Source organism: Mus caroli, unplaced genomic scaffold, assembly GCF_978045245.1.
Source record: "Mus caroli unplaced genomic scaffold, Mus_caroli_1 scaffold_18, whole genome shotgun sequence".
NCBI lineage: Eukaryota > Metazoa > Chordata > Mammalia > Rodentia > Muridae > Mus > Mus caroli.
In genome coordinates, this window is record NW_028227273.1 from 51,725,233 (window position 1) to 51,749,399 (window position 24,167).

Consider the following 24,167-nt stretch of genomic DNA (forward strand, 5'->3'; position numbering starts at 1 on the left):
TTTTCTTGCAAAGGAGAACATTCCAGCCAGCACTCGCTCAGGCAGGAAGGAGTAAATATTTACAGTTAGCTCCATTTTCTAGTTCTTGGGCACTGAACCCAGGCAACTCTCTGCCTTGACAGACCATCCACTTCCAGAGGCTTGGAAACCTGGTGGACCTCCCCATCCAAAACTATGTGACCCCAGCCTTCAGGATTTAAAAGGTCCATTATGTGTGTGTGTGAGTTGGAGTTGGTTAGGAATAAGTCAGGGAGTCATTACGTCCAAAAGAGAAATAAACATAAATGAATTGCTTTCTGGTGGCTATGCCACATCCATCTCCGAAGCGACCAACCACAGGCATCATGTTCAGTTGCGAGGAAACTGAGGCAGAGAAGCACGGTGGTTTACCCAGGGTCCTCAAACTGAGTATACCCTGAGGAATTTGGCAGCTTGTCAATCTCCACTCTCCTTTTCCTACTGGAGTCTTAATGGCTGCTTTCAAGAACAACCAGTACATTAGTCCTCCAACCTCCTGGACTCAATCGCTTGGATCACACAGATCTGTGTGGGGTTGCTTTCATAACTCAACTGCAAGCTCCCCTTGACTTCGTTCCCTGTGCCTTACACATCTGCAGGGCCCAGAGTGCTTGGTATCATACTGTGCTCATAAATGCTTACAAAATGGAGATTCCAAGATAAAAATCCTCTCCATCTACTTGCTGTTCTGGGAGGAGGAACAGAAACGCAAGCATTAAAGATACCAAAAGAAAGTAACCGGGAAGCCAACCTTCTAATTCCTAGCTATCCCTCAAAACTAGAGTAAAATAATAGTTTGTGTTTATTAGTTATTATTGCTTATTTATTGGGTACTGTGTGACCCAAACCTGAACAGTGTGGTTTAAACAAAGGGGAATGGCCCAGGTAGTTAGATAGAATATCCCAGGCTGGTCTCACAAACTCTTCCTATAACTGAGGATGATCTCGAACTCCTCATCCTCCTACCTCCATCTCTGGAGTTCTGTGATTACAAAGCATGTACCACTTTGTCTGGTGTATGCAGGGCTGAAGATGGAACCCAGGGCTTCCTGAATGCTATGCGGCCACTCTACCCACTGAGCTACATCCCCAGCCCCCTAAAATCTTGACAATGAAAGCAAAACAGGAGAGGGGGAGAGATAGAACTAACGTTTTCTGACACTGGGTGAAAAGGACACATTTATAACATACTTTGTAGCTTAAGTTATGGATGCTGTAGTCCTCGTGGTATTCATTAAAAATATGTGTGTGTGTGTCTGTGTGTGTCTGTGTGTCTGTGTGTGTGTTACCCTTTTGTTTGTTTGTTAAGTAGCTTTGTTTGTGGGAGAGGTACTAGGGGGAAGGTGCACTTGCTGACCTTTTAAAGGACTGGAGTTCAGTTGACAGCACCGACATTGGGCATCTTACGACTTTCTGTAATTTTGGTTTCTTGGGTGAGGACATACATACACACACACACACACACACACACACACACACACACACACACACACATACTTTTTAAAAGAATTTGGATAGATCTGTCACAATCCCATTCACCTCCAACTATCACCCCACTGTGTAGCTACTTCTCCCAAATGCACATGCCTGGAAGAATCCTTCACGATTCTGAAGGATCTGTGTTCAGCTTTAGACATTGACCTTAGAAGAAGAAAGCCCCTCGGATGAAGAAAGACCCAGCCTCAGGAGGCCTTAACAATGAACACCATGGTTAATACAGGACCAGCTGGTCTGGCGAACAGTAACTAAAAGCCACACTAATGCCAACCCTTTTGAATAGCAGGATAATGTAGGTGTTCTCAGCCTCACGAGAGGGAAGAAACATTAGCCATTAAAAATGAGTCATTTTTACACATTAAGAGTCCATTAACTCCTGGGGCAAAGTCCCAAGTCCTCAGGAGTGCCACAAAACACAGGAAAAGCAATTCCACCCGAAAATGTGAACAGTGAGTCTTAATTATGCCCCCTGCTTTCTGAGTCTCCAGCTTGACTCAACAAACCTCAGAGAGAAGCTATGGATGGTGGATTGTTCCATACTGTGCAGTTGTTATGAACTGGCAGCCAGGAATCAGGCTTGTTGGCTTCTAGAATTAGAGTAAGAATGGGACCCAGGATGTTGCTATACAATGATGCACATTACTAAAACATGTGATAAGGAGTTTAGTATTGCCCTCTCAGCATGCATCATAATACCCAGGCTACAGAAAAAACAAGCTGGGAGCTACAGGATGCTTGCAGAGTATTATCTCTCAAAATACAGGAAGAAAAGAGAGAGAGAGAGAGAGAGAGAGAGAGAGAGAGAGAGAGAGAGAGAGAGAGAGAGAGAGAGAGGAAGGAAGGAAGGAAGGAAGGAAGGAAGGAAGGAAGGAAGGAAGGAAGGAAGGAAGGAAGGAAGGAAGGAGAAAGAGGAGGAAAGGGGAGGGGGAAGGAAGGAAAAGGTGGATGGATTTTCTTATTTCTTTTCATTTTTTTGTTCTGAAGAAATGAGAAAAGGAAGTGTGCATAAGATTTTAGCATACTGGAAGAGGTACTTTGTGCTTTATAAATTTCTTATGCCTCTTAGGTTATTAATTGTTCCATTGCATACTAGTCATCTCTTATTTTATTGTAGTTAGTTTGGGGTTTTTGTGTTTTGTTTTGTTTTTGAAAGAGGGTCTCACTATGTAGCTCTGGCTGTCCTGGACTTCATTCTGTAGACCTGACTGGCCCAAAACTCACAGAGATTCACCTGCCTCAGTGTTGGGATGGATCAAAGGCATGCACCACCATGCCTGGCCACAGTAACCTCTTATCCTTTTGGAACCATCACAAATTCGGAATAACCAAGTTCTAATGTAGCCTAATTTGCACTATCTTCCTCCTCAGTGTTGTCAAGGAGAGCAGGCAGTTCATCCCCAAACTGCTGAATCTATCTTCAGTCTAGTCCTTCCCACTAAAGCCAACAACCATGAAAGCATAATAAACTTTCTCTGTGCTCCCTCTATTTTAACTGCAAGTATCTTATTTAGATAGAGGATAAGTATTCCTCTTGTTTTTCCAAACCCAACTATTTAAAAGCCTAGCTGTAGCTGGGTATAGTGGTCCTCAGAAATTAACTCTTAGAAATTCACAGCACAGAGCCACAGAGGTGGCTTAGTGGTTAAAAACACTGACTGCTCTCGAAAAGGACCTGGGTTTGACTCTCAGCACCCACACAGAGGCTCACAACCATTTGTAACTCTAGTTCCAGGGGACCCTACACTGTCATCTCGCCTCCGACGGCAACAGGCATGTACATGGTGCACACACATACATGCAGACAAAATACACATACACATTGTGATGGTTTGTATATGCTTGGCCCAGGGAATGGCACTAGTAGGAAGTGTAGCCATATTGGAGTAGGTGTGTCACTGTGGGTGTGGACTTTAATACCCTTGTCCTAGCAGCCTAGAAGTCAGTATTCTGCCAGAAGCCTTCAGATGAAGATGTAGAACTCTCAGCTCCTCCTACATCATGCCTACCTGGATGCTGCCATGTTCCTGACTTGATGATAATGGACTGAACCTGTAAGCCAGCCCCAATTAAATGTTATCTTTATAAGCGTTGCCTTGGTTATGATGTCTGTTCACTGCAGTAAAATCCTAAGACACACATTAAGAACTCTTTCTTTAAAAATTACAACACATCAGTATGTGCGATTTAATGTTTATAACTGACTTATTAGTAATTTTCCCCAACGTTTCGCATTTCAAAGAGATTTAAAAGAAAAAAAAAGACTAAGAATTTTGAAGGCCACTTTCAAAGTCAGCCAACACCTACACAGTTTCACCCTAACATCACCACTAAAATACAACTCATTTGACCTATGATCACACCACTAATGAAGAGATATTACAGATAAAGGAAACATAACCCTGAGTCCCTTGCTATACAGAATTTGGTGCAGAATGGTCATGAATTGAGCTGAAGTAGTGAACTACTCTCCACCCAGCTTTTACAAATAGTGGATATGGACCTCAGAACACATAACACGTGCAGAAGGGCCTTTAACCTCAAGTGGGTTTTATCAAGTCTCACTGGCAGAACACATCGAAAAACTTTAATCAAAGTCAATTTGACACATGATCCAAAAACAAATTTTCTACTTAATTCATGGGTTTTTTTGGGGGGTGGGGTGGGGGGGAGCTGTCCAATAAAGAACGGCTGAGTGGAATGAGTTACATGATGGGAATCGCCATGCTAGAGTAAGATCAGTAACTCAGGCGCCTGAGACTGCATGTTCATACTGTTGTTATTAATGCTTGTGTGATGGTTTGTATATGCTTGGTCCAGGGAGTAGCACTATTTGGAGGTGTGGCCTTGTTGGAGTAGGTATATCACTGTGGGCATGGGTTTTAAGACCCTCATCTCAGCTGCCTGGAAATGAATATTCTGCGAGCAGCCTTCAGATGAAGATATAGAACTCTCAGCTCTGCCTGCACCATGCCTGCCTGGATGCTGCCATGCTCCTGCCTTGGTAATAATGGATTGAACTCTGAACCTGTAAGCCAGCCCCAGCTAAATGTTGTCTTTTATAAGACTTGCATTCGTTATGGTGTCTGTCCATAGCAGTAAAACCCTAACTAAGAGAGCCTACAAAGAAGGTTTGCAAATATGATCAGTGTCAGAAAAACTGGATGTAACCTATCTTTGATCACTTCTCTAACATGTATTAGAGCCTGGATTCAGATCCAGGGTTATTTGGCTCCAAAAATAGTGCTCACAGACACCAATAATGTAAACCCCTGGAATGTCCTCGGTTCCCCATCTGATGAAGGTGGTTGAATAAACAAGGTGGGTCAGTCCTCATACCACTTGCTGTTACATACTCCCAAAGGCAGGGATTCTCAACCCCACATCCTGGAATCACCTAGGAAGCTTAGAAAACAGATGGTTCACAATGCCCTCCCTTAAGGGTTCTGTTTAACAGGTGTGCAATGGGGTTCCAAGCATCACACAACATCCGAAGTCCCACAATGGCTGTAAAACACAGCCACTGAAGACCTCTTCCCTAAAGACTAGAGCTGTACTTTTAGTGTAGGCGCATGTACACAGAAACACACACACACACATGTGCCCTCTCGTACCCACACATGCCCATGCTTACCCAAACACCAGATATCAGCTGTTTTTCCTTGCAAGCATCCCTGCTGAAGTGTGAAGTTCTAGGACAAACACAACCGTGGAGGGCTCACATTACCTGCGTAGTGTCTTCCATCAGCCCACGAATCTTCTCCACAACATCATTGCGTCGGTGCTGGCGCAAGGCGCTAATAAGCTGGGCAAGGCTGGCCTCAGGGCCACGGATGGTCCAGTGCTGCAGAGCCGCGTAGGCCCGTTCATGGTCTGCAGTGTATCCATTGGAGAAGGCCGCCACCTCCCTCTCGCTGGCGTTGCAAAGAAACTGATAGATGTCCTTCCACTGGCTTCCCACCTGGGCTGCTACAAGCTTCAAGATGTCAATACCTGTGCCAGAGATAAAAGACAGTAAACGTCTATGCAAGCATGTTCTATAAGGAAGCCTTTCTGTTATGCTGGGTCAGATAAATGAGTCATCTTCCATAAGTAATTGGCATATACACAGCCCATCATGGAGATAGCGTGACAGCATTATAAACTCTATTTTATGGAGGAAAGATGTGAATCACTGACAGAACACTGGCCTAACGTGCATGAGGTGCTGGGTTAGATTCCCAGCAACACAGAGAGAGAGAGAGAGAGAGAGAGAGAGAGAGAGAGAGAGAGAGAGAGAGAGAGAGAATAAACAAACAAATAAAACGAGTCTTTTGACAATAGGTTAGCTTCCTGAATACACAGGAAAAGATCGGTTGATCTTTGTGGTGAGACAAATTGTCCCCCAAGAACTGCTTTTGAAAGCAAACCAATCAAAGCAAACAAATCAATCTTTGTTACTACTAATTACAATTGCAATAAAATAAATTAGAACTACACACACACACACACACACAAAGTGATGACTTCGTTGAAATTTGGAAAACCAGAAACCACAAATGAAGACTTGAGTGTACTTGACACAGTCTTGGCTAAGTAGTATGCAGATTCTAAGACCAGTGTCTTCTATGTCAATTGACCACACATCCAACTGTTCCAGTCCAATGGTGTTGTTGTTTAAGAACATGTAACTAGGAGGGCTACAGAACTGGTTCAGCTGTTAAGAGTTCAGATTTCTCTTACTGAGGACTGGAGTTCATGCACCCATGTGCAGGGGCTCGAAACCACCTGTAACTCTAGTTCCAAGAATCTTACTTTTTTTTTTCTGTCCTTTGAGGGCACTGCACGCATGTACACATCCCCCCTCCCCCCATACACACAGTGACAGACAGACACACAGAGACAGGGAATTAAACGTAAAATAACTTTTTAAACATGAACATCTACCATAGTGAGACATAGCAGATAGTCTGTAATCCCTGAACTAGGTGTGTAAAGGCAGAGGGATCAGTTTGAAGGCAGCCTAAGTTACATGGTGAGACCCTGTCTCAGAAAGAAAAAGAAAAAAAGACCATCTATCTTCTCAAATGACTCAATGAGCAGTTTTCTGCCCTCTTATTCAGCCCTCTGCGTTGACTTGTCAGTTACGATGCAGACAATGGCCCCAATGACAGCATCATACTAATAGCAGTTATTATCTTCCAGGTTTCAAGTTAAGGCATTTAGCTCACGGAACATCTCCAAAAGGCATTAATATTCCAACTGCACACTTAGAATAAGAGGGGAAAAAAATCAGAAAAGTTAGGCTACCACCGCTAAAGTAGGTGTGGTTGGGACACAAGCCCAGTTACCAGGTTAGACATAAGAAATCCCATAGAAGCAAACACCATTAAATGTGTGACTACATGCTACCTTCCATGACAGGAAAATGCTTTTGAGTAAAGAATCAATGCTGGTAATTCTATAAGAATTCTTTACCCTGCCCCAAGATTTAATATCCACTAGTCCCCCTCATCCATAGAATGTAATCCAGGACTCTCCATAGATGCTTAAAAACATAGAGAGTGCCTAACCTTGTAATCTGATGCCTCTCTCATCTTAACTGGCACCTATCGTACATTGTAGTCCATACCTTCTAGTATGAGGAACAGACAAAACCAACATGCATTCCTTTTTCCTTCACAATTGAAGAGAGGGTTCATTTTTACTGTGTCAACAGACCACATACCCAACTATTTCGGCCCAAGATAATCACTCCTTAAGAACATCTAACTTAACAGGGCACAATCAATCGTACTTGCAACCTCAATATACAGAAGGTAGGGGCTGGGGTGTGGGGGTGTGAACACATCCTCAGTTATAGGAGTTTGCTTTAAGTTGAGAAGTCTACCTTTTCACTTAAAGGGAGCACTTCGTGGCTTCCTTTTGACATATTCGAACAGCTGGCCTTGTTACTTCAGCAGCCCAAGAGCACTGCTAAGTGAAATGATTATCTTAACCTGTTAACTAGGACAGCTAGCCACTGTGTGGTTATCGAGAAGGTAGGGTGCCCCGGGCGAGCACAGTGGGCAGAGGGATGGAGACTTCTGGTCAGAATGAACTGGATGCTAAAGAGACTTCATCACATTTCTCTGCAGAGAATACACCTGTGGTCAAAGTGGAGGTTATTCGATGGTCAACAAGCGATCAGTGACATGTCATCTCTGTGAACACGTGTGTTAGTCCCTAAATCCGATGCATCTAGAGTAGAATCAAAGCCCCAGGTCCACAGCCTTAGATAAGCATCTGGCGGAAGCCTCTGTCAGGCAAAGGGTGTCTGGTGTCTCCGGCTGCTTCTCTCTACAATCATAAGCTGCTTGAGCTTGGATTTATATGCCGTGTTTTGTGTCAATAGGAGTGTGAGCGATTTTCTACACCAGAACTGTTAGTGGTAGTGATGGCTTGCTTAAAAAGAGCTCTTTATTACTTATTTCTTTTCAGATGAGGTCAAGTTTCCAAGTGAGGTTTAGGGAAGAAGAAAAGAGAATAATAATAATAATAAAAGACACTTTTAAAAACTTTCAGTTTTTGATGAAAATATTTGTGACACGAGCTAGCAAATGCTGGCAAAGAACAATGATACAGAAATCTTTCTGAAAGCAGTGGACTTGGAACTCACCATAAATTCTTTCCTTGCCACTCAGTTCTGTAGGGCTAGATGTGTTGGGAGATCATGTATACATAATAGGCCAGGTCAACCCCTAAAAACTCTTTCTAAAACCAAAGATTCTAATAGGATTCTAATAGGAGGCTCCTTTCTTGTCCACGAAAGTAGAATGCTACTCTGTGTGTGTGTGTGTGTGTGTGTTTGTGTGTGTGTGTGTGTGTGTGAGAGAGAGAGAGAGAAAGAGAGAGAGAGAGAGAGAGAGAGAGAGAGAGAGCGAGCGAGCTACTAATTGAGACACTGCTGTTCTCCTCAAGGTGAGTCTCAGACAGCTGGCTTTTCAGTTTTCCTAGCAATTTTTAGCCAGATGTACAGCTTTTGATCTCAAGCAAACGAGTCTCCTGAGAGAGAGAGAGAGAGAGAGAGAGAGAGAGAGAGAGAGAGAGAGAGAGAGAGAGAAGAAAACAAACCCAAAGCCTATTTAAAATTTCTGCAGGTAACTTTAAGAAACAAGCCAGCTCTTTGTGGTCAATGTGGTTTAATGTGGTAGGTTCTTTCAAACACCGAAAGGCTTGTTAGTCCCTGATTCTTAATTTAGGTCAATTTGGCTAAGACCCATGGTGTCTTACATGAAAACACGGGTGCTTCAGCTTCTAAGTAGGACCATTGTTTCCATCCCCATGAAGCCCACGACAGTGTGGCTTTGGACAAACCACTAATTGTCACGTGCATTTCCTCAACTTACAATGGAGAGGTTCACTGTCATCCCTGGCAGTCAACACTTCCTATGAAGGTAATTCGTCTTAAAAATTAGCTACATGAGCCGGGCGGTGGCGGCGCACGCCTTTAATCCCAGCACTCAGAAGGCAGAGGCAGGTGGATCTCTGGGTTCAAGAACAGCTTGGTCTACAGAGTGAGCTCCAGGACAGCCAGGGCTGTTACACAGAGAAACCCTGTCTCGAAAAACAAACAAACAAAAAAATAGCTATGTGATTTTAAGTGCTTCGTATATGCTGAGCATAGAAACTTGAGGCTCAATGCATGCAAATACTTTACAGAGTAATTACAGACTCTAAAAGCCTTTTTTTTTTTTTTTGGTCACAAAAATAAAGAGAAAGGAAATCGGAAGAAATGAGAAGAAAAACAGAAGTACAGGGACAACGACACCTTTCTTGAACTCAAATGAACTTCAAACTAAATTTAAAACCTCCAAGAGTTGGGTTTCGCCGTGCCTTCTTCCCCCATGAGACGTTTCCATTGTAAAATGCAGAGTCGGCTCCACAAATGCCTGTGCCAGCAGCGCCCTTGGCCACTGTCGGCTCCCATTCTGGATTTGATAATTTAAAGATACAGTAGACAGTGGCTCTCCCAGGAGACAGTAGTCTTTCAAAGTATTGTCACCAAACCCCAGGGAGAAAACCAGTCAGAACTAGTCCCTGGTCCCGCCCTCTCCATCACCACCAGGGGAAAGAGAGAGACTTATAGAATATTTCGTAGCTGTCTGAGGAGCGCCACTCTGTCAGGCTAATTTGTGAGCATCACACTTTCTGAAACATGAAGGCAGAGGAATATATTAACAAAAAGTGGATCGATATCATGGACACCGAAAACAGTCAGACTTTGAGCAGTTTTTCTGTTGGGGGACGACTGGGCTTGGTGGGCCTCCTGTAATTTCAGCCCTTAGAGTGTGAATAGAGGGGATCCCTGGAGCAAGATGGCAGCCAGACTAGCTGAATCGACGGGTTCACCCAAGAGACCCTGCCCCGTGAACTTGTCAGCACATCACACACAGAGATACGGGCAGAGAAAAGGGATAAGGGAGAGCAATACAACTGTAGAGATTGGTACAAAATTAGAGTGATAAGCCAAGTCGGGAAGAATGAGCAATGTGCTCAGAAAGACTTCAGAGACAGTTATTCAGATTTCTCTTTCCTCGTTGCTTTTTATTTATTATTCCTTTCTAAATGTATTCACAACACAAACATCAAACACATAAGTCACACTTCATATAAGTAAGTTCTGTATCTGTGAGTTTAAACAACTCTAGATCAAAAAGAAATTAGATGGATGGATAGATAGATAGACAGGGCAGACAGACAGATAGATAAAGAGAGAGAGATGATAGATAGATAGATAGATAGATAGATAGATAGATAGATAGATAGATAGATAGATAGATAGGGTCTTGCTCAACTCTTTTGGTTTCTTTGCTATTTTGTTTTGTTTCTTGAGAAAGGACCTCATGTGGCACAAGCTGGCTTCCAACTCCCTGTGAGACTGATTCTGAGGAGGTGGAGAAATGGATCAGGCATTCTAAGAGCGCACAGCCCTTGCAGAGAACAGAGGTCTGGTTCTCAGCACCACAGCAGGTAGCTCACAAAGGCCTATAGCTACAGCCCCAGGGGCTCCATTCCTCTCACCTCCTCAGTCAACTGCACTGGCACGTGGATTCCATATAGGCAAGCACACGTACATAATTTCAAAACCAAAATAATCTTTAAAAAATGGACTGAAGTCACCTTAAATTCATGATTGTCGTGTCTAGCTCCAGGAAGGATGTACATGTACGACCACCCCCATCTCCAGCATGTTTTCTTGAAATCTATCTGTATTTGTGCTGGATGTGTGCAGGCATCTTTGATGATGACTACTGTGAATGATACAGCAGAAAAACTATTTATGAAGTATTCAAATTACGTGATGCATTATTAGTAATCCAGAGAGGATTTAAGATATCCAGGAGTGTGTGTATAGATTATATGCAAGTACTATGCCATCTTACATAAAGGACTTCAGTAGCTCCAGACTTTGGCACACTTAAACGGGCCCTCAGAACAGTCTCCCATGGACACCAAAAGACCTCAGGACATATTATGATATTAATAACTCTAAGACCAGTCTCCTATGCATGTTAAAAGACTGATATCTGTCATATACAGGTTTGGATATTGAGTCAGCTGACATATATGTATTTGTGGATAGTGAGAGACCAGTGTAACACAAATATATATCTGAATATTAATATCTGTGCTGGCTAGTTTTATGTCATTTTGACACAAACTAGAGTCTTTTGGAAACAGGGGACTTTGATTAAGAAGATGCCTCCATCAGACTGACCTGTGGGCAAACCCGTGGGGCATTTTCTTGATTGATGATTGATGTAGGAAAAGCCCAACTCACTGTGGGCTCCAGTACCCCTGGGCAAGTGGTCCTGGGTGCTATAAGAAAGCAGATTGAACAAGAGAGGCAAGCCCATAAGCAACACTCCTCTGGGGCTCTGCTTCAGTTCCTGCCTCCCCGTTTCTGCCCTCTGTGAGGTAACTTCCCTTATTTCTCTCACTGACAGAGCATGGCCTGACAGTCACAAGCCCAACAACCCTTTCCTTGCCAAGTTGCTTTTGGCCATGGAGCTTTATCACGGCAATAGAAACCCTACCTCAAACAATATGGAAAGACCACTGTGCTTATGACATAGAGATGCATGTAGACCTTAGAATCATGTATTGACAGCCTTTCATATTATTTGTAATCTCATGTAGAGAGATTTGGGACCACTACAAGGCCACTCGGCTTCTGTTGTGGTTAATCGGGAGTGTGACTCAAGAGAGTCATGTAATCAGCCCCTGTAACTCTGCTTATCACTGAACAGGGCCATCCGGTGTTGATGTGAGCCCATTCCAGGCTGGCCATGGCGTGGGTGCTTCTTCCTGGACTATTCGTTCTTGCCACACTGACATTAGGACAGTTTGCTCTGAGGCTAGACAGTCTATTTCTTTTCTTCAAAATTAAACCCTAACCATGCCAAACTCAACAAACTCTGTGCCAGCAAAAGTGTCTGCGACTTTGAGAGCGCGTCAGTCTTTGTTGCATGATTCCTAAACACTATCGTAGTAAGAAAACGGCTCTCGGGACAACTACAATTTGTCACAGGGTTCTAACACAATTCGATCTACAGAAACAGATCGTGAGGTCGATACAGTCACGGACCACAGTTATTTAGAGAGTTGATAACTAGCCACACACACACAGCATACACCTATTGACAGGTATTTTAGTGAAGACAGTGAACAATCCCACTCAGTCATTAGTTTATATATGAAACAACAGCAGAGAAAACAGATCATTTCTTGGCCTCTGTCCAAGTAAAGTTCCGAATCCTAAAACACAGATACAGACTCTATCTGTTGACTGATCTGCTTCGTTCAACTTTATGGAAGGTTCACTCTCCTTGTCCTTATATTGAAAATTATCAAGACCCTCAATCCACTAATGGGCTGGCACAGAAACACTGAACCCAGCATTGCTTTTTCCACTGTTGCTGGATGCTGGAATTCTGGAGATTGATTGACATTCTTCCACCTCAAAGAGTCTTGTTGCCCTGACTGGCCTGGAGCTTCCTGTCTAGACTGTCTAGACTGAGATAGCTCAAACCATCAGCTATCCCCCTGCCTCTGCTTCTCAGGTGCTAGACTTAAAAAGCATAAACCACTATGCCTGGCTCTAATGATCAACAATTTTAAAGAAACTGTTGAGGGTATCAAATCATATGAGCCAGAGGCTGCATCTTCCAGGAACTGCCAAGGAATGTAGGTGGCTTTGGATGTCAGGGGGAAGCCCTGAAAACAAAGGGTCAACTTAATAGAAAAATGATAAAATGAAAGTCATCAGATAAGGTTTCAAACTCTAACGTCTGTCATTAGCAAAGAACAACCTTAATAATGTTAATATCTTCCGCTCCTAGGGTAGGAAAAGTAAGAAGACTTACATGGTATCAAGTGGGAAATGCCTATCTCAACACCTTGGCAATACTGTAACACACCTTCCTCTACCTGTCCCAGATCTGCATTGACGAGGGTCTCTGGGAGAATGGACTATGAGCCATTCAGTGTTCAGCACTGAGTGACGGGCAGGCAGTGGATTTCTGCTGCTCATACTGTACGAATCCCACAACTACTGGGGTAAGTCACATCCAAAATCACCTATATGGTAAGTGGAGGAGAAAGTGCTACTGTCCCATCCCTACCACACATGGGAGAGGTCATGGCAGCATTCACTGGGTTCTTCCAAGAGTGGTGAGACATTCCCAGTCCACAACAAGAAAACCTAAGAATAGAGGCATGACGCGCTAAATGGTTATCATGACAAGTGTTATTGTCCAGAACATGCTAGAGCTCTGAATTCTGTCGTTATTAACACCTGAACTCTGACTTTTCCCCATTGGAAGAAGGGTTGAGGCTCTTTTGTCTTTGGAGACATAAACATCTAAAATGATTGCTTCCAATAAGGACCTATGTGAAAGCCTTCCTTGAAAGAGAGGGATGAACAGCAGAAGTCGTGAGTCAGGAGAGACAAAGGCTGGCTGTAGCCCCAGAACAGACACAATACTCTGAGTGTACTGGTTACCCTTTGTCAACTTGACACAAACTAGAGTCACCTTGGATCTCTGAGGTAGGGAGAGCGCGCACGTATAAAAAGGGATCCACTATGTAGAAGTCCGAGAGAGGAAGGAGGAACCAGCCAAGGAGAGCAAGAGGAAACAGTCAGCAATACAGGAGGAGAATAGGAGTCTATAGAAGGGAAAAGGTGTATCAAGGAAACAGGACACGAGTGCTAAATGCTGCTGCAGGCCAAGCACATAAAGACTGAGAACCACACTAGGATTGTGTGCTTAGACTGCACAGAGCAAAAGTGTGGCTAAAATACTACCTTGTTTTATCATCACTCTGACCGTGCAAATGCATATCAAAACCTAAGCCTTCCCATGGCTTAGGTACACCATGGGTCATGGGTTTGTTTTCTCCCTTACAGGTATCTAACAATACTGGTAGGTCTCACAATTGGTAGTGTCTCAGATTTGATCAAATGCAGCCTGCTATGACATCATCGGGTATTGCTTTTAACCAACTGCAACTCTGATGTAATCCACCAACCAAACACATTGAATCATATACATTGGCTGTAGTATTAACAAACCAATGATTTATGAAGACCCTTCAGCACAATTTCAGAAAGCCTTTCTCCTTTGTAAAAGTTGTTTATGTCATGTCTGACCAGGCTGATTTAAGGACACACATTAAGGATATTATTTCTTCTACTTGTATTCAGGTCCTTTGTAGGGAAAATGCTAACTTGTTTTTCACTGTCTCAAAGAACTTATATTGGAAGACAGTTGGGCAAAGGCCTGAAAATATATTTATAATAGTAAATTCCTTTCCCCTAAGACCTAGAGGCAGAATTCAAGGCTGGATGCCTGACTGGCCAGCCTAGAGAGCACAGCTGCCTCAGATGCCTCTCTGGTCACTTGGCTACTGTGCACTTGTTTATGAACGTTCAAGGCTATAGCTGGAAGAGCCTTGCTCCTCCAGCAGTTCTGTGTACTTCAAAGTCCTCCAATGGGCTCGTAAAGTTCTTACATTGTAAACAATGAGGATCTGATCTTAATCCCTAGAATGCATGGGGGGAAACATCCAGGCGTGGTAACAAACAGTGCTCTTGTGATCCCAGTCCTGGGTGAATGGAGAGATGCACATCCCCGGAACTCATGCACCAGCTGGCCTAGCATGCTGCCCATCTCCAGACCAATGGGAAGTTACCCTATCTCAAAAAACCAAGACGGAAGCCAAGCATGGTGGTGCATGCCTTTAGTCTCAGCATTTGTGAGGCAGAGGCTGGCAGATCTCTGAGTTCAAGGCCAGCCTGGTCTACAGAGAGGGTTCCAGGACAACCAGGGCTATACAGAGAAAGCCTGTCTCAAACAAACAAAACAAAAAACAAAAACCAACAACAAAAAAAATAAGTAAACAAAAAACTGGGAGGGGTGGGGGCAAAGTGGACGATACTTGAGGAATAAAATCTGATGTAGTCTTCTGGTCTCCACATGCACACAAATATACTCTGCAGGAATGCTCATGTATTTATATACAGGTGCCCAACTGCATGCGAGAACACACACACACACATACACACATACAATAAAATCTAATAGCCTAACAGGTAAAATGCATAGAAGAAGCTGAGGTTACTGAGATTATAGCTCAGAGGTAGAGTGCTTGCATAACATGGACAAGCCCTGGAGGAGACCGGGTGGGTGATGGAGTAAGGGCGAATGGACCTTAGAGTTTTCAAACAGGAAGGTACTGTCTGCAGGGGAATGACATTCCTGAGAGCAAATGTGGGCTGTTCGGTGGGGGTCTGGGATGGAGACCAACCATTCCCACCCTGTCGTGATGGCAATCCTGGGCTGGAGGGGGACAGTACACAGCAGCCTCTAACCTCTAAAACGGAATAAGCCACTCGCCTTTCAGCCAGGCCTCCTGGTGCTTACACTTCAAGTCTACTTCCCATAGGAAGTCTGGACTGACTGACAGGGTGACCGTCTGGGATTCTGGGTCATGGAGTTTTCCCGGCAAGGGAAGGTGAGGAGTGTTCAAGCTGACTGGTATTGAGACAGCATTGAGCCACACAGGCAAATGAGCTGGACCAGGAGGACACTGTCAACTCTGACACCACAAACAGGTCTCACTTTTCCAAATAGTTCCTACTATGAGTCTGTTGCTCCTACTACGAGCCAAATCAAACCTCTTTCCTCAGGTTGCTTCTGACAGAGATTCAGTCACGGCAACAAGAAAGGTAGCTAATAAACCCTGTTCAGGAGCTTTAAAGAGCTTATTTTTAGGGGCCAGGGAGAGAGCTTTGTGGGTAACGGTGTCTATCATCCAACCTGAGAACCTAGTCTGACCCCTCGAGACCCCAGGCAGTGGGGAGACAAAAGGGATCTCCAGGAGTTATCCTTGGACCTCCACATGTGCACGAAACACACACACACACACACACACACACACACACACTAAAATGAAAAGGGAAATCTATTTTAGTAGACAACATCTTCGAGTCTGCATCCTGACATCGTCTTTGGATCCCTCATGACGAACATCCCATTACCTCACTCTAAACAAAATTGGAATGAAGAAGCATTAATTCTGTTGCCAATCCCTAACCCTTGATTGTCCCTTCACTTCTGAGCACTGCACATAGTAGGTTTACTGACGTGGGTGATGGACTGTTTCCTTAAAGTGCTCCTGAGTCCTGGGCTCACTATTTTTTCTGATATACCCAGGGCACACACATCTGTCATCTACCTACCAGCACTGCAAAACCTCTGAGAAACATGTACACATGAAACACAGACAGTCCCACACCCAGAACGGCACTACCTCGTAAACCAAGTCCACAACTGGGGTAGATCTACTGCTTCCCCCTAGAAGGAGGAAGAAAGCATGTGAAGAGGGTGCTTCCTTCACACTCCTCACCTCACAGACCAATCCTGACAAATAACACTTGAGACCAACGGAAACCTTGAAGCCATCGATTGAGGCCAAGAGAAACCATTTATCCTTGTGCGCCAGGTAAGGTGGGATGACGTTATGTTTCATTTGCTTTGACAGTGAGTTAGTTGGAGACAGAATGGAAGAAATGGTAAATGTTCTCTCCAAAATTTCTACACTGAAACCACAGCTCGGTTCAGCAGCAGGGTCTAAACCTTTTAAATATGAACACTAAGTAAACTGAGTCCCCCTTTACACAGTTGCTGCTGCCACAAGCCCAGTGTTGCATAGCATTGGGTCATAAGCACCATGCCGATAAGAGGCAGGCCACCAAGCCAGCCAGTGTCTACTTTAACTTTACTCTTTCATTTCACTGTATATGGGAGGGATTTGGTTGTAAGCTGGGGCTCTTTGTTTTCTGAGACGGGATCTCACTCTATAGCCAGGGGTTGGCATGGAATTTACTATATAGCCAAAGCTGGCTTCAAACTCACAGTGATTCTCCTGCCTCACCTTCTAGGCATAATTACAGGCATGAGCCAACACCTCCAGATCCCCATTCAACTTTTGCATCGTGAAGAATGGGAGTTTAAGAAAGAAAGAGATATTAAAGTTATTTGAACGTTCATGATACAGGTCTCGCAACATTCTGACCCCACTAGAGCCAAGTTAGAGCTGCCTCTTCTACACCTCCTACGAGACCAGGTATCATGTCTGCCTGTGCCTCCAGTGGTCCCTTCTCCCACATCCCTAGACTGTACCAGTGCCCTAGGAAGAGTTTACCTCACTGCCAGTACAGACAACCAGAGGAAAGGTCTTAGCCTCCAGCCTCTAAAGGATTAGACCCTGACTAGTCAGGCGATAGTCAACCTTCTTTTCCAACTCCTTTTACAATGGACAGTTAGACTCTGTGGCATTTTATAGCCAAAGTTCCTTGGGTAAATATTTTTTTCCCTTGTAGTCATCTCTCTTGCCACACATGACTCATTTAATTTTACCCATAAGAATTTCTAACTGGGTTTAAAACACTGGGTCTCTGTCCCAAGCTCAGCCCTCCATGAATGAACGCCTCGGTGCAGCTATGGCGTTATCTTCATCAGCAACAGGGAGCCAAGCTAGTAGATCTATTAGTATTACATATGATCTCATTCAGCCCATAAGAGGAAGCCCATGAGAGAGGAGCCATGCCCACAACACAGATGAGAAACTGGGAGGCTCAGGAGCGTATCACAGATGTTTAATCCTCAGTGAGGTTGACTCATGGCCCTCTTCTGTCACCATGCAGCTTCCTGGGGACTAAGGGTTCCCTAGTCCATCTTTACCAGTCTTGAATGTGTCTTTGTGTATGTGTATATATCTACACACGTGTGTGTTATTTTTACATGGGTTCTAGGAATCGAACTCAGGTCTTCAATCTTGCAAGGCAAACACTGTACTGTCTAAGCTATCCCTTTAGCATCTGTCTTTTAACATAAGTATTGTTAATACGGCTCCCCCATAACTGCCTGTTTCCCCCCCACAGGGCCATAAAAAAGCAGGCAGGTAGGGGAAATTTTTGTAATAGTATAGTTGCAATGGTCTGGCTTCCTGCCAATGGTCTGTCCACATCACAACCCTCCTTCTCCATAAAGGACAGAAGCAAGAAGCAGTGTTACTTAGAACCAGCTGGAGTCCCTCAGCGCCTCTCCAGGCCTGCTACCAACTGGGTATGAACTCAGGATACTGGATCTTCCTATGCCTCTGTTCCTGATAGGCAAAAAAGGGTACAATATTTACACCATAAAGTTTTCCTGAGACTTAAAATGGAAACCTGCAGATATATTTCACAGCGCAGGGTAAGCATTTGACATAAGTGAGCTATGATTTTTTTTTCTCCCCCCCCCCCCACCAACCAGCCTTAATAATAAAGTGTTTTTCTAGACTGGGCTGGGGAAATGGTTCGGTGGGTAAATCCCTTGTTGTACAGCATGAGCACGTGAGTTTAGATCCTTGGAAGCCAGATGCAGCTGTGAGCATCTGTAATCCTGGTGCTCTATGGAGACGTGGGAGGCAGAGATAGGAGAATCTCTAGATGGTGGCAGATCAGCTTGGCAGACATATACAGCAAGGAAGAAGAGATCCTGTATCCAAACAAGATGGAAGATGAACACTGACAGTAGAGACTGTCCTCTGACACACACCCCCACACACATAGACACACACACACGCACACGTGCATGCATGCACACACACACCCACACACGGTCATGCACATATATGTATATATAAAGAGAGAGGGGAGAGGAAGGAAGGGGAAAAGGGTTAGGGATGGAGGGAGTAGAGAAAGGAGGGAGGGAGGAAGAAAGGAAAGAAGGAAGGAAGGAAAGAAGGAAGGAAGGAAGGAAGGAAGGAAGGAAGGAAGGAAGGAAGGAAGGAAAAAAAACCTGATAAATTTTCCTTAGACAAGAGAATTTTCAAGGGAACCTGAGTTGGGTGTAGTCAAAAGTTCCCCATTCTCTGAGGTGCAGGCTGTTGGGATGAAAGAAAAGGGGACTTGAACTTCCTTGGCTCTTCAAAGGTGGAAAGTTTTGTGTGTGTTAAAAGACTTTAACAATTTAAGTTTATACCTTTCACGACCAAGACCTCCATTTCCGAGCGATTGGTTTTTGTCTTCCACACCCTGGAATCATTGAGCTGGGGTGGTTAGCAAAAGTAGAGACACACCGGGTCCCTCTCTTACTGATTAGTATTCACGGACCATCATCCTTCTCGTTGGGGCGATCTTGGGAGAGGTCAAAGGGTGTTCCTCGTCTGGGACAGGCCATCTCTCCATCTCTTTCACACTCATCTACTCCTTGGCCACTACTGAAGACCTCCAGGGTCCTCCAAAGCCAATGACCTCTCTGTTGTCTTACTCCCAAACTGTGGGCAAAATCATGCGATCCTTTGACTGGCAAGGCAACATGGATAACATAAGAAGTACTATCCCAGAAGTCGGGAGCCAGGCCTTAACTTCCCGCCCCCACCCCCATACTAAAGCATCACAGCTTGAGCAAATAACTTCCTGTGCTCAGTTCTACCATCTGTATAATGTGAATGGACATTAGACAGCAGGAGTTCGCCTCTTTTTCCCCCTCTCCCTTCCCCCATCCACACCGCTGCAGTCTCATCGATGTCCAACCTCTAGGTTTTCCAAAAAGCAAAACAAAAACTCTTCTCACATGACCAGGGCCCTGTAAGCCCTAGACTGCTAAGACTGAACCTCGATCTCGATAATCAAGCACACATAAATAAAAAACAGCACTGAAAACAATTTAGAAATCAACCTTTACAAAAAAAAAAAAAAAAAAAAATTCCAGGCTGTCGAGATGGCTCAGCAGATAAGAGCACTGACTGCTCTTCCAAAGGTTCTGAGTTCAATTCCCAGCAACCACATGGTAGCTCACAACCTCTCATAATGAGACCTGACGCTCTCTTCTAGTGTATCTGAGGACAGCTACAGTGTACTTATGTATAATAATAAATAAAATCTTTTTTTTTTAAAAATCCCAGTGTTTTCTTTACCTTAGGATTCCTTAAATGTGATGCTGGCTACCAACCTCAACCATATTTCCCCTATTGTCTGAGAATAAGCCCGAACAATGCACCTGTGCATGCTTGCTTTCCTGTATGACCCAAACAAGTAATTCCGCTCCAGCTGGCTGGCTCGTCAGGTTCTCCTCAGGTAAACAGCTCACCAGTAGCTAACAATGATTCCCAGATGAGAGGGACTATAGCAAGAAGCTGAGCTGAGAGGGAGCAGGGAATAACTAAGACAGAGAATAGAATCTCCCTCTAGCCCAACATCCCTTGCTTCAGTTGTCCCTGAAGAAAGCCACGGTTGTCATGGCTAAAGATGTCCCCAACAGACAAGAACTTTGCCTGAGTCTCTGGAGAGTCACCTTCTTCAAGTCACTTACCCCACGGGCAACACCAGGCTATGCCATGGCCTTTCTGCAAGGGAAGTAACTCATTTCTGGAACTTGAGTTTTCTATCTCTATATGAGTGACCATTTCTTCCACCCCCATAGACCACTTCGGAGTATCCTACAGAACTTAAATTCATAGCTGCAATGGATTGCAAGCAGGCACTAGCCTGTGGTAAACATGTAACTTAAAAATCCTTTTACTACTCGACTTACACTCACACTAATAGACCATGGTTAGAGTATGTAAATTTTAAAAAGGCTTCAGGTTAGCCTAAACTTTATTGCTGGATACCAAGCAATGATTGGGGGGACATTTAGACATGTCCATCCCTAGTCCTTGTTTTTTACAGATACATAGGAGCTGCTGAGCTCTTCACAGAGCTTCACAGAGCCACAGCTCTTCACACTGGCTTCTAGAAGCTCAGGAGTTGTAACTGGGGCTCCACCATGACACCAAGGTCTCTCAGTATTCAAGTTCAGAAATAAATGCGAGCCTTAGTCATGGCTCCCCCATTGCTGGGATTCACAATGCATGTTGGACTATTGTGCCACGTTGAAAAGATTGTCTCCAAACATTAGTTCTGGAATAGTTGTTGAATCTCTCTCAATACTAAGGGATCCCCTACACCCCACATAAGCGCAGAGCCCCTATATGGTCTCAGCCTTGCCCAGCCTCACGTGACACACACAAGTAGAAGTATTTACTATTCTACCATCACTCTGTCATCAGCTGTCCTTGGTGTTTTGGTGAACATGAGATCCTTCTGTAGCCTAAAGCTGGGATTAAGCCTGGCTTCCCTTCTCTGAGTAGCCATACACTACTCCCACACTACAGCATATGCAGGACCCACATGGCCTACATTTCTATCAAATATCAGGGTGACGTGACGTGCACCCAGCTAAGGCAAAAAAACACATCATCATATTAATCATCTTCAGCCTTGACCTCTGGGACCTAAGCCTTTAGGTGTCCTGATTTTATTAAAAAGCCTCATTACCAAAGAGAGTAATGTCTGGTCCAGGATCATCCACAGGCTTTTTGCAGTAGGTGGGAAGATCTAGGCATCAGCTGTCCTAGCCACATGTCATTTCTGCAGCCTGTGGCTGCACTTCAGGACTACAAGCAAACCTTTAGGAAATGAGTTCGTGCCTCCACTCAGCCCTCTCTTACTTTTTAAGCACTTGCTTTACAGATGGCTCTTGCCTGTATAATCCTGCACTTTCCCTTACCTTCCAGCCCACACATACCTCAGTGAATACTGATTTGAGACAATCAACCCTCTCTGTTTTTCCCTTCAGGCATACAGATTGGTGTCGGAGTTCCAAATCTCTAAGCATCTGTCCACTATCTCCCTTAGACTCACTCCCCCTTCAAAGTATATTGGAAGTCGAGGTTTGAACCCAAACCACCGTGTCCTCCTTCCTCTACGGTTCTGCTCTGATGAAGAGACAAGCTGTATGAGGTCCGTGCAAGGACATTAGTGAGGTAGGCCCACATGTAAAATGGCAATCTCTGTGTAAAAGCCAGGATATTACTGGGAGGGGATGGAGGGATTTCTAAATCATTTGAAATGATGAGGACAGCTATTACACATTATAGACCTCTCAGTCACTCAGCTTTGTTATGCATCCCTGTAGCAGCGTCAGCAACGGATGCCCCTAAAGGTAAAATTGAGCACAGTTAAGCTCAAGGAGGGTTCCAAGAGGCGTGGATCCGCTTACCTGAGCTGCTCCAGTGAGCAGAAGGTGAAAGAGAAAACTCCTGAGAGTGGCAAACCTATGGCCACGGCCCAGCATGTGCCACCTGATCTTACAGATCAACTTTTGTTAGACTCTGACCCCTCTGATAATTTACACACTGACTGTGGGTTCTTTTGACACTACAAAAACAGAGGCCAATGGTTGCAACACAAACTGTACCATCGCATCCTGCAGTTATGGAGATTTCCTGTGAGGCTCGAAAGTAATCGGTGCTGGAGTCTACAATTGACCTACAACCCACCTACCCTAAGAGCCCTCGGTTTAAGGGCTGGAGAGATGGCTCAGTGACTAAGAGTGCATACTGCTCTTGCAGAGATCCTAAGTTTGCTCCCAGCACCCACAATGTGCCTATACCCCACACAGATTCACATAATTAAAAAATAAAATAAATCTTGAAAACAAAAGCTTTGTTTACTTTCCTAGCACAACATCATTGTAAGCCAACAGGGACAAACTCAATGGTTCAATAGATTTACATTGAAACGATCACCTTGCAACCTTGAAAGAATAAGGAGACCGGTCCTTGGATGTTCTAGACCACTGCTATCCTGCAGGATGTGCTAGACAATGGAAATGTTCAGTCTGTCCCAATGTGATCAGGCAAGTATTAGTTATATATGTCAATTAGGCATTCAGGTTATTATTGGTGCAACCGAGAAGTTGAATTTTGCTTTTTAGTTAACTTTAGCTTAAATACCTCAAGGCGTGTTGCTACCACAGGAAATAACTCAGGCATAGGCCATTGGAGCCCCAAGGCATAGGCCAAGTGTAGGGCCAGCCACATGTTAAAACCTAGTGCCTCTCCTCTAAGAATTTACAAGCTATGAGAGGAGATTAGGCAAGATAGTTACAGTGACCGATGGAAAGAACTAGAAATTCAGAAAGAGTATCTTAAAATAGATTGCTATATAGAATATTACAGGCGTAAACTTGACAGGGTGTTTGTCTGCATACACAAAACCCTGGGTTCAGCCCACCGCACCATAAGCCAGGTCAGACATACCTATGATTCCAGCCCTCCCGGGATTCAGGAAGTGAACGCTGAGTGGTCAAAAGCTTAAGGCCATCCTCGGCTATGCAATGTAATGTCCCCAGCCCAGGCTACATTAATCCCTTTTTAAGTACAGAGAATGACCTCTCTCCCTTGTGGCCACCAAAGCAAAGCAGTCCACACCTAAGAGAGCCCCAGAAACCTCACAATGTTTGCTGCTGTCCACAGGTCACGTGGTACACACTGTCAAATGCATGCTAGCTGCCTAAGGCAGACCACTGAACAACTAGGCCAGCCAGAAGCTACACACACTCTAAACTAGGTAAATCCAGTTCCCCTTTCTTACTCCCTTTTCTACGTCTCATTTTAACTCATAGTCTAAAACCTAAGAGCAAAAGGAAGCATAATCCAACACAGTAACAGCAGGGCCGGGCAGGGTCGTGTTCCTCTCCGCTCTTTCCCACACTTCCCCCGTCAGTACATGGTGGACGCTGGTCTCAGCTTCAGGCACTTTTGAAAATGCAAGGAATGGGGAAAAAAGACATGAGAGATGGTAAATAATTGAAGGAAAAGAAACAGCAATGGCACCGGTTAGAAACAACCGTGAGAGCGCACAATTGGTTCCTATTCTCAGCACTTCACTGCCAATGGGGCTGGACCTTCTGCAGACATAAGGAAGTGAACAAGGTGGCTTTTGGGGGGATCTTCCCATACTTCCTCAGTGCAGTTGTAGGGAGACTAAGTTTTACTATCATTATCATTTAGAGTGTGTGTGTGTGTGTCTGTGTGTGTGTGTGTCTGTGTGTCTGTGTGTGTGTGTGCTTGTGAATGTGAAAAAAAAGGTCAAATAAAAGAATTTTCTGTGTAGCCTCCATTTCTTTCACCTTATTTGTCTGTTTGTTTATCTGTTTGTTTGTTTGTCTTTTGATTCACTGTGTAGTGAGGCTAACCTACAACTCATTTTGCTGTCCTAGAACTTGTAGCAGCACCCCTGCCTCAGGCTCTCAAGC

The 24,167-nt window shown here is 44.3% G+C and overlaps 1 protein-coding gene across 1 annotated transcript in view; it reads right to left on the reverse strand.

Annotated features, from left to right (window-relative positions):
- Positions 1-24,167, reverse strand: part of Tnfrsf21 (TNF receptor superfamily member 21) — a 72,206-nt gene that overhangs the window by 18,321 nt on the left and 29,718 nt on the right. Inside the window, exon 4 of the mRNA XM_021186473.3 lies at positions 5,240-5,505. Within this exon, the coding sequence (XP_021042132.1) occupies positions 5,240-5,505 (266 nt within the window). The remainder of the gene's footprint in view (positions 1-5,239; positions 5,506-24,167) is intronic.